The sequence below is a fragment of the Tamandua tetradactyla genome, chromosome 24 (assembly GCF_023851605.1).
Source record: "Tamandua tetradactyla isolate mTamTet1 chromosome 24, mTamTet1.pri, whole genome shotgun sequence".
Classification (NCBI taxonomy): domain Eukaryota; kingdom Metazoa; phylum Chordata; class Mammalia; order Pilosa; family Myrmecophagidae; genus Tamandua; species Tamandua tetradactyla.
In genome coordinates this window covers 56986140-56998349 of record NC_135350.1, presented here as the reverse complement: position 1 = coordinate 56998349, position 12210 = coordinate 56986140, and the positions used below count along the sequence as shown (strand labels likewise).

At 35.6% G+C, this 12210-nt stretch overlaps 1 protein-coding gene across 2 annotated transcripts in view; it reads right to left on the bottom strand.

Moving 5' to 3' along the window:
• ADAMTS3 (ADAM metallopeptidase with thrombospondin type 1 motif 3) overlaps nucleotides 1-12210 on the bottom strand; it is a 277466-nt gene that overhangs the window by 152363 nt on the left and 112893 nt on the right. For both annotated transcript variants that reach the window (XM_077143205.1, XM_077143206.1), the window contains exon 4: nucleotides 6723-6879. In XM_077143205.1, the coding sequence (XP_076999320.1) occupies nucleotides 6723-6879 (157 nt within the window). The remainder of the gene's footprint in view (nucleotides 1-6722; nucleotides 6880-12210) is intronic.

Here is a 12210-nt window from a genome sequence, read left to right as displayed (position 1 = left end):
CCCAAACTGCCTTTCATTGATAACAAATTTAACTGTGCTGCACATTTATAGTAGGAATGATTTCTCCCCACAGAACTTCTTAACAGATGCAGAAATACGTTGCCATGACAAACTCTGGGATCTGTTCTGTAATTACTTGTTGAAGTATGCTTTGAAAATTATTACTTTCTTCTTTCTTTGCTTTGTACATATGTTATATTTTACAATTAAAAAAGTTTTAAAAAAATTCTACCTTCTAGGGGTGCACGGGTGGCTCAGTGATAGAGTACTCTCACCTTCCATGCGGGCAACCCAGTTTCGATTCCTGGACCATGCACCCCAGAAAAAAAAAAAAAGTCTACCTTCAGTGGCAATACGGATGACCCAGCAGATATCCAAACCTTTGACAAACCAAAATGTCCAGTGACTTTCCTCTCAACTCCACTCAGGCTGCTCATGTTCATGGTCAAAATCTTAACTTTGTTGTAACTCACATTTATGGAATTATAATTTTAAAACATTATACTCTGAAAAATTTCCTGTTTCAGAAAGTCTCCCCCTCCGCTATGCCCATATACCCATACTTTGATTTTAAAAAGACTTCCAATTTCTCACTTCCAAATTTATCTTTCTCCCAACCTATATTTTGTATTCTTTTGCTACAATAGCCTCTTATCCATATATTCTACTCCCTCAACCCTTTAATTTTCTTCTCAATCCCCTCAATCCATCCCACCCCCATAACAGTGAACAACAGTCTGCTTTGCAACCATGTTGGCACGTGCTGCTGAGGAGTATCAATGCTTTCCAACCACAGTTGAATTTTTCATAGTGCCTAAAAGCCCATTAAAGTCCAAAAATCAGTTCTTTCTCATTCCCAGCAGGCTATATTTTAAACTTTCTCCATAATCTCTCTGACCCACCACCTCTTCCTTCAGTTTCTACACATATCCATACCCTCAATTTCTGGGAGGAAAGAGAAGCCATTCGATTTCAACCCTATCAATTATTTTTCTAATTAACGAATAAAACCTGCTTTTATACACATCTTTTCCTCCTTCTTTATAGCAATGGAAGAAGTACTCTTATCCTCCCAATTTCTGCCATCTTCAGTTGCAACTATATTCTCTCCTGCTTTCTCAGGGATCTTGCTTAACAGATTAATTTAGCATGTATCCAATCTTTCCTTGATAAACTCTATAATAGAGGCATGTTCAGGACCCTGTGGGTAAGGGAAGGGGTAAATTTCATCTGTCTTGAGTGGTTTAAGGATGCTCCAAACAGATGTTGATACTTATAGAATACCGTACCGTAAATTTCAACTGGACTGATTTGACAGACTGTGTGCTGAGATTTGAGATTCCCTGAGAAATACATTCTTGAATGAAAGATGAAAAGCCTAGAGAGGGGAATAACACACCTATCACAGTGATTGAAATTTTCTCCTTTCATTTATGTATCAATTCATTTATGTAATTGTCACACAGCAAGAGTAAGCCATCAATCAAAGATCACTCTAGCCCAAAGTAGGAGGTCAGTTAAAAAAGCAGACAGAAGGTACCAATGGCAATGACAATCAAGATATTAAATGTTTATCTGACAAGAAGGTCAGGAACACAGAGAAATGTCCTCTAAAAAAATGTGTTGGCTCTGCAGGCAAGCCTAAGTCATCATTGCCTACAGGCACATACCAAAGAGGGAGGACAAAACCTCAGAGCCTCTGAAGATCTCTCTCCCCTATTTCATAGTTCAGCTTGGGCTTACCTGGCTCTCATTAAACCCAACCAGGCAGGAAACCTGCAACATCAGAAATAAAATCAGTTGGCTGGCCTGGCTCAACAAAGGAAATATGAACTTCTAGTCCAGGTCAAGGATAAACGATCAACCAATATTTGCTTCATAATAATTAAAATAAAAAAAGAGGAGGGATAATCATACTTACTATGAAAATAAATGACAATGTGATCAAATAACCCATAATTAGGGTTCAAAAGAGAAATAGCACCCATATAATAAAGCTATACCATGTGTACTTTGAAAATTGATTCTCTGAATAAGTATACAGATTAAATCAGATTATTAGTTCATAAATACAATCATTATAGACTTTTGGCAAGTTTCCAAATACTAAAATATTCTAACTTCTTGAGGTTTTAATAAGTGAATGGGAGAATTTTAATTCTTTTACTTTTTTCTATTAAATTAACATGCTCTTTTATCTGCAGAAAAATTGGATATCTTTTATCTAGTAAAATTGGAAAAAAAAACATTGATACTCTTGAAAATTTCTTGGCTGAGTTTGTTATTTGAAAAAATGTCAAAGTGCAAACAATGTTAAATATCTTTATTTTAATACAATAGCTACTTTTTAGTCACTATCAAAGAACCAGTTTAAAAATATGGGACTATATTTTTGTTAAAAATTCATAAATCTCTATGTATATTTTATTCTCTTCTCAAAAAAAAGGCAAATAAAAATGCTTTTATAGTGATAGGATGAAATTTTAGAAGGGCAGAAATAGTTTACCAATGATAAAACCCCTCCCCTGCCTGTCAGAGAAATCTGTGAAGACCGAGATTCTCACAGGCATTTCTTTCTAAGTTTTGGCTTAAGTGTTTTATTCCTTTCTCTATAATCCACTGAAAACAGACTTCATATGTCTTCTAAAATAATACCTCGAATTGATCCAGGAAACAAGGGACTATTTTATATCATACTATAGTTATTATTTACAAATCAACATGCCTTTTTAATACCAGAAACTGTTCAATTTTACATTTTGGAATGATGGACTAAGTTATAAAAATATATACTGTATTTTCACTTGGAAAGTATTTAGTCTGTGAAAGCTTGGCTCTCAGACCTGTGACCAGTAATTTAAAAGAAGAAATTAATAGCTACAGTGTGATACTTAAAAATTCTGAATCTGAATCAGTTTTACCCTATGGAAGAAAAATATACATCAAAAATATATGGATAGGGGTGGCGCAATGGTGGCTCAGTGACAGAATTTTTGCCTGCCATGCAAGAGACCCGGGTTTGATTCCTGGTGCCTGTCCATGACAAAAAGTTATGTGTGTGTGTGTGTGTGTGTATTTAGAATTTAATATTCTCAAAAGTTGGAAAAATTGATTTCATCAACAACTCAGATCAACCAGAACTCCAGAAATATGAAAATAAAAATTATTAAGGTCATTTTAAGGATTACCAGTAAGCATTCTAAGTGAACCAAACACTCTTCTTTTGGTTCAAGTTTTAAGGTAATGAGAATTAACCAAAGAACACCTTTTGATTTGACCAGTGACCATTACAGACCTTTCCAAAATACATTACTCTAGTTTGTGGCCTACTTCTATTGTAAAATAATCTTTCATTCATATTGAAAAATGCAAAATCAACAGTCTTCAGGGTGTGAGTTCTTAATAACCAATTCATTACCAACTAAGTATACTGATGGTGATGCTACTGGAATTGATATTTTTTAAAATATCCTAAAATAGTTTCAAATTACCTTAATTCCCATCTAATTCTTTTAAATTTATATATTTCAACAACTAAATGATTTTCCCCATTTAAACATCTAAAAATAAAATAGGTATGAAAAATAATATTGCTTACAATTTGCATATTTCAAGAGAAAAAATAATCTCTCTTGCCCTGTAAAGATCAAACTAATGAAAAATACCATGGCTGATACTTATAGGACTAGACTTAGGGACTGAAACTTAGGCTGGTACTTAGGGACTGAAACGGGCACAGCCTGGTGAAACTATGCATATGAAAAGCAAATGTAAGACAGTCATGGTGACTTCTCTAGTTTCCAGTTGTCTTACACGATTCCATAACACATGGGTTGTGTTTTATGAAAAGACATTTAGCATTCGCCTCTGAGAGATAAGTGAAACTAATAGTATAGAATAGCCAAATCTAGAGAAAAAAACACACACACACAGTATCCTATCTACCCTTTGATATAACGAGTCTTCTGATTTAGAATGAGAATTTTAAAACATGAAAACATAATATATTCACAACATTAAGTCAAACAAGGTCTAACTAGTCTACTTTAATAAAACTCCCAACATGCATATCATTTGCACGAGGTCATAAATAATAGTAATAACTGTAGTTAGCATAGATTAAACACCTATTTGTTTCTGAGAACTGTGGTGGTTTGGAGCTATGTACTCCAGAAAACGTGTTCTTATACTTAATCCATTTTAAGTAGGACCTTTGATGAGGCTACTTCAGTTTAGACGTGGCCCTCCTCAGTCAGGATGTGTCTTAATCCTATTTCTGGAGTCTTTTATAAGTAAAAGGAAATTCAAACAGATAAAGTCACAGTAAGCAAGAAGCTGACATCAACGGAACCTGAAAGAGAAGGGAGAGGCCAGGAGAAGCCACCCTGTGTATTGCCATGTTATGGAGGAGCCAAGGACCAAAGATCAACAGCTGCTAGATTCAAAATGCCACTCGTTAGGATGACCTAATGAGGCCTTGATTTGGACTTACCCTATCCTCAGAACCCTGAGCCAATAAATTCCCATTGTGTAAACCAACACATTGAAGGGTATTTGCTTGACCAGCCAAGGAAAACTAGAACAAAGGGCTATTCACCAATTCATGTATACTATATCTAATATTTTTCATAATCATGTAATGTATTTTTTTCATTTAGTCAATCATTTATATGTAATATATTTTAATTCTGTATTCACAGACAAATATTTGAGGTTCAAAAAGGTTGACTACTTATCCAAGGTAACTGTTACAGTTTGCTAGCTGCCACATACCAGAAACAGTATGGCTTTTAAAAAGGGGAATTTAATAAGTTGCTGGTTTACAGTTCTAAGGCCAAGAAAATGCCCCAGTTGAAACAAGTCTATAGAAATGTTCAATCAAAGGTATCCATCCAGGGAAAGATACCTTGGTAATAAGGCCGATGAAGTTCAGGGCTTCTCTCTCAGCTGGAAGGGCACATGGTGAACACGGCATCATCTGCTAGCTTTCTCTCCTGGCTTCCAGTTTCATGAAGCTCCCCAGGAGGCATTTTCCTTCTTCATCTACAAAGTTGCTGACTCGTGAACTCTCTGCTTCGTGGTGCTGCAGCATTCTCTGCTCTCTCCAAATCTCTCATTCTCCAAAATGTTTCCTCTTTATAGGACTTCAGAAACTAATCAGGACCCACCCAAATGGGTGGAGACACATCTCCCCTAATCCAGTTTAACAACCACTCTTGATTATGTTACATGTCCAGGGAGATGACCTAATTACATACAGTATTGAATAGGGATTATTTTGCCTTTATGAAATGGGATTTTGATTAAAACACAGCTTTTCTAGGGTATATACATCATTTCAAACCAGCACAGTAACACACTAGCTAATGTCAGAGTTCTTATTCACATCTAATTCTATCTAATTCCAAAATAACTTCTCTTTCTGTTACAACCCTGTGACTCTCTAGGATAGAAACACATTTCATATTATTCCATCTCTTAATACAGACCTGTTGTTTCAAATAAGAAATTTCTCATAAAAAAATTCAAGCCATGCTCAATTTAAATTAATTTTTACATTGTTTATTTTATAATAAATTTATTTCATTGGTACGAGCATATTAGGGAAAGTTGATGGCATATGAAAATCAAAGTAGTAGCTAGGTAATAACTCTCAAAAGGTAAGACATCATTAATATAGAAGATAGCCAAATTAATAAGATTTAATTATTAATATTATATATGTATATATATATATTTATATATCTGACCTCTCAAGGCAAAATGCTTCTTGGATTTCTTAGAGGTGTTAAATGGGCATGTATATGTATGTATGCATCAATATATTTCTAAAAATAAAAGACATTAACTTTAAATCAGCAAAAGCTTTATTCAGTTCAATGAACTCTTATAGACACCAATAGATAAGTATTTCATAAATGTTCTTGCATAACTAGGGGGAACTCCCCCACTATCCTTATTCAGAAAGTTGACCTGGGAAAATAAATGTAGATTTTTGAGATTTGGCCAAAAATGATAGATTCTCAACTTTCCTTTCTCTTCCATAAAGGAAACTTCTATACCTAACTTATCAGAACATCTCCTTACAACCATGTTTCCTTCAGATTTCATTGAAATAAATGAGCAAACAAAATTAGAAAACCTTCATGACCCATAATTTACTAGACTATTGTGGTCCTAAGCCCACTTTGAAATAAGCAGTGATGTAGCATTCAACTCATTATCTCTTCCACATAGTAAAAAGTTTTGCAAAACAGAACTTAAAGTCAAATAGCATAATTATTTTCAAATATGTTCATCACACTGATCTGAAAATAAAAGCTAACTCTTTGCCATGCCAATATGCCCCATTAAAAATGTTTTAAAATAACAGAATTGTGCAGAATTTAGATATTTCTAGAAAGCACAAATATTTTCAATTTTTAACACAAGCTTTAATGTAAAGTTTTAGTGTAAGACTTTTAAAATAAATAATAAATAATAAGTGTATCAGGAATCCAATAATGGAGCAAAATAGAGCAATATTGTAGCAAATAATATCTAAAATAGATATGCCTCTATGCATTAAAAAATAAAACAAGCCGTATTTCATGATTTATAAACACCAACTTCTTTTGCTACCCCCATATGATAGAAAAGCATGTAGAATTGAAATTCTGTTAATTGACGAGACAGTTGTTTCCATCATACCTTAATTAGTAAGCCTTGTCAAAGATGCCTACCTCTGGAGTAGAAGTCTTTGGACATGTCTACGGGAGCCCGCTCTACTGCTGATCTCTTGTAGACAATGTGAATTCTTCCTTTTTCTTCCTCCATCTGCTTACCTCTTTCCAAGGGTTCAATGAAATACTCCTCATTATCACTCTTTATCATTCCAGCCTACAGAAAGCATAAAATATATTAATTTAAAAGAAATATACATCATATTCTGCTCACAAATGCATCTTTTAAAATGGAAATACAGTTTTTGAAAATTAGTGCTTTACCTTCCCATATTTCACTATTAATTTAAAATAGTTAAGCTGTTAATAAGTAGCAGTAATTAATTAATATATATAAAATTTATATAGCATAGGAATAAAAACTTCATATAAAATATTAATAAGAAACTTAGAAAACTAAAAGAAACAACGTATACATTTCATCCTATTGCAGTACACTCCATTTGCATATGCCACTCAGTATTTTAAGTATGTTAAGTATTTTTTGAACACACGTGCATCTTCCCATGCCACTGCGGATTGAGTTCCATGTTGCAGTACATAAAGAACTTCTGCCTTTAGATATGCCTCTATGGAATGAATTGAATATTGTGCAATACAGAATTTCTGTCTACAATTCTAATATTTATTGATTTGAAGAACTAACACATATTTGTCCTAGTCTAATCTAATTTCACTATTTTATAAACTATTTTCCTCTTCAAACTTCATCCTTCCAGCTCTGTAAAAGTTATCCTTATATGCAAGTCCTTCCACCTCTCTATTTTATTGTCTTTTTCTGACTGTTTCGGCTTTTGTATAATTAGAAAAGCCAAAACTACATGTAGTGCTATAATTGAAGAGAGATGATGGTTTCATCTAAAATTTGTTCATTAAGTATCAAGTCCATAGCACAAATTGCTGCAACCCATAGTCTACTTTGAAGGTCATAAATTGATCTGTAGTATGAACTTAAATATCAGTGCATCTATTTAGGAAAACAAGAGTGAAGTAATAATGAGGTACTGTGGAAATTGTAGTTATAGTGAAAATATATATCAGAATTAGAAATAGCTCATATTGTTCTTCTGAGGTCCTCAACTTCTATATTTTCACATACACAGTCACTAACTCTTATGGAGTATAGGTATCAAAGGGGTTTCCTCCCTTTCTACTTGCTGGTATGATGTCTCTGCCAGTATGGTGTCAGTCAACATAGAAATGAAAGAAATGTGCAGTGGTGGTTTGAAGCTGTATGTCCCAGAAAAATATGTTCTTAATTCTAATCCATTTCTACAGGTGTGAAGCCATTGTTAAATAGGACATTTTGATGATTTTTCCTCAGTTAAGACATGGCCCACCTCAATCAGGATGATCCTTAACTATTACTGGAGTCTTTTATCAGTGGAATGAAATTCAGACAGATAAAAAGTCACAGAGAAAGCAGCCAAAAGCTGAAACTAATGGAACTGGAGGAGGCAGGAGAGGCCAGAAGAGGCGGCCATGTGTCTTGTCATGTGGCAAACTAAGGTCCAAGGATTACCAGCAGCCAGCCCCAGAACGCCACAGCCTTCAGGAAGAAAGCATCACCTTGATGATGGAAATAGCTTGATTTGAACTTTCTCCCAGCCTCAAACAATGAGAAAACCAATTCCCATGTCATAATATTTGTTTTAGCTAAGTTCTCAGCTTACCTCTTTCCTGTTGCATTTTATTATAAGCTACATGGAGCAGCCAGGCTGCATTTTCCACATTTACTTTGGAAATTTCCTCAGCTAGATATTCAAGCTTATCTCCTTCAAATGTTACTTCCACTAAACACCAGTCCTCACTTTTGCCAAATTCTCTACCACTTTAAAACAAAAATCATCTTCCTTCCAGCTGGCAATGGCACGTTCATCATTTCTGTCTAATGCCACATTTGAAGCATCTTTCGAGTCCACATTTCTGCCAACATTCTGTTTAAAATAATTCAGGCATTTCCTAGCAAGTACATCACAATTCCTTTTCCAGAACCTTACCTTTTTCCATTTGTAAAGCTGTTCTAGCATTTTTGGTTTTTGAAAATCACAGCAACCCACTCCTGATACCAAAATCTGTTTCAGTTGCTAAAGCTATTGGATGGCAATATACCAGACATGGATTGGTTTTATAAAAGAAGATTTATTCAGTTACAACTTAGAATTCTAAGGCTGCAAAAATGTCCAAATTAAAAACCAATAAGAGGAAATCTGCACTCAAGTAAGGCCAATCAAGTTTGGGATGACTCTGTTACATGGGAAGGTATATGGCAATGTCTGCTGTCTTTTTCTCTGGGCTTCTTGTTTCAAACGGCTCTCTCACTATCTCCAAGCATCTGTGTCTGAACTTTCTCCAACATGTCCTCCTTTTAAAGGACTTGAGTAAGCTGGTTAAGACCCACCTTGAATTGACGGGGTCACATCTCCATGGAAACAACCTAATCAAAAGGTCTCAACCAAAATAGGTTTCCCCCATAAGACTGGATTAAAAGAACATGGCTTTTTTAGGATACATTATAGTTTCAAACCAGTACAAGTACCAGGGTAGTTGGGAGTCAAATCAGGTAAGTATTTTTTTTTCCACCACAATTACATTATGCAGAATAAATCATCAGTAGGAACTGTTGATTTGACATACAACATTATCTAAAACCTAGTTAAATAATCAAACGTTAACTCTGTCTCGTAACTTCACAGAACTGTGCAGCCAAATTATCCTTTCAAACCATCATGTTAATTTGAGCAAACTAGGATGTGGTAACCAATGGACCAAACACACAAGAGTTCAAAACAACAGGTGCTTCTTTCTTACTCACATAAAATTCCAGGACTGTTCTAGGTCAGCCAGGAGGGAAGTCTGATTCACAGAACATAGTGACTTTGCCTACTTAATTCAGGCTCCCACAGTTGCTCAGTCAGAAGGAGTAAACAGCATGAGGAAGCCGTGTGGGAGGTTTTTATGAGTGAGGCCCAATTGTGGTATTTACCACTTCCACTTATTTCCATGTGACATGGTCACATGACTTAACAGTCAACTGCAAGGATGACTGGGAAATATAATCTGGCTGTGTGCCCAGAGAGGAGAGACAAATGGATTTTGATGCAAAGAGGCAGTCTCAACCTAAGACAAATAAGATCATGTCACTTCTTTGCTTAACATTCTTCAATTACTTCCTGTTGCACTTAAAACCACTCTCCTTACCACAGCCTTCAAGGAACTGCAACATCTGGTTCTGCCTACCAATCTCAGATGGTGCTGTTTTCAGCACACTCATTATGCCCCAGTTGTAGGTCCCTTTGTGCAGGTTTGTTTTTCCTTTGATATTCACAACCTCTTTATGGGCTCAGGCCTTTAAAATTTTGTTCACTATTTTGAGAAGACCCCCCCCTCCCGTGTTTTGTCACAATTCCCTTAGTTTGCTATCTTTCTTTCTTAAGACCCAACTTAAATGTTACCTTTAGAAATGATTTTCTGGCTACCCCATCACCATATAGAGTTGTACCACCATCCAATTTAGAGCTCATATCAACCAAATATTCTGACTCCAAGCAATGTGTTCTTTCCTCTCATGGCCTGTGCTGGTTTGAAGCTATTATGTACCTCAGAAAAGCCATTTCCTTCAATCTTCATTCAGTATTGCTTGGTGGAATCTATTTTGATTGTTTCCATGGAGATACGACCCATTCAATTGTGGGTGGTAATTTTTGCTTTAGATGGCTCCCACTGAGTTGTGTTTCCACCCATTCAAAGTGGGGTTGTTTACTGGAGACCTTTAAAAGAGAACCATTTTGGAGATAGCTTTAGAGCCAAGAGAGCCTGCACAGCCAGAGATCTTTGGAAATGAATAAGGAAAATGCACCCTGGGGAACTTCATGAGACTAGAAGCCAGGAAAGAAAGCTAGCAGATGTCACCATATGTTCTGCCAGCTGAGAGAGAAACCCTAAACTTCATTGGCATTTCTTGAGTGAAGGTAACCTCTTGTTGGTGCTTAATTTGGACTTTTTTACAGCCTTGCCTTTATTTGGACATTTCATGATCTTAGAACTGTAAAGTAGGAACTTAATAAATTTCCCTTTTTAAAAGATGTTCCATTTCTAGTATATTGCATTCTGGCAGTTACTAACATATGGCCCTTAATACAAATTTCAATTTTTTACTCAAATGTTACATTTATTATTCTCTGGCTCCCCCACAGGACTGTTAGCTCCTAAAGCAAAAACTTATCTGTCTTACTCAATTTGGGATCCTTAAGCATCAACACAGTGTTGGCACATGTATTCAGTAAATATTTTATGAATATGTGCATTAATGAATGAGAGATGTATGAAGTAAGGAAGGACTTCTAGAGATTTATGGTGGTCTTTGAAAGATGGGAAAATTGCCACACTGGTGAAGTGATCAGAGGCATTAAAGGTGAGCCAGTTCAATCTTGAGAAAATGTTTTAAAATGTAGAATCCCAAAATATGTTTGTGGGATAGTGAGTAACCCTGTTAAGACAGAGGAGAGTCTGTACCATACAATTTTGGGGAACAGAGATATGCAAAATTTGGGTTGCCTCAATATTACAATTACTATGTAGAAATGGAGGGAACGCACTCCCCTTTCTAAAAAAAAAAAAGTTGAGCAGATTAGAACAAAGTGGTGTTTTAAGATTAATCTGGTGATGAAGGGCCAAATAGAAGAAAGATTAGAAAATAAGCAATCAAACCTTATTTGGTACCTTGTAAAATGTAAGCTCCACTGCTCAAAACCTTCCAAAGACTCCCCTTTTCTCACTAAGGTTAAAAACAGAAATCCTTACGAGGGCCACACAGGTCCCTTTCACCTTGGTGCTGCTATATGCAGTTCACCATCACCTCTGAGACCTTATATTCTTACTCTCCCCCTTGTTGGACCCACTTCAGGCATGAGATCTGTGTTCATTCTTAAACACCCTAGGCATGTGTGGTAAAAGGCTAGCACACACTTAGGGCCTTTACACTGGCCATTTCCTCTACTTGAATTCTCCTCTCCCCACTTCCCCCAAAAAAGAAAAAAAATTGACAGGTCTTAATATTTGAAGGAGGATGAGAGAGAGAAAAAAATAATGTAAGGAATACACAACGGGAAATAAAACATCTTAGAGGGAAATAAAAAAGGAAAAGCAGAAGGGTGAGTGGAAAACAGAGAAGAGTGCAATGGGCATCTAAGTGCAGAGTTTTATCTCAGCAACAGTAATATGAGGAAGACTTTGAGGAGAAATTAGATGAAAAAAAAATTCATTACAGCAGTAGGCACTGAAAAGATATTACAAAGAATTGAGGAAAGTATAAGTGGTGAGACCACAAGTATTTCAGACCCTAGAATACTTAGGGTCTCTATTGGTTGATTCTTCTGCTGCTCTTCCCACCACACTATCTTGATTTTTCTCCCTCAGTAGCTACCAAAAAACGGAGAGACTATTTACAAATGCCTTTGTTTTCAGGAAAGACCTCAGATTCATACTT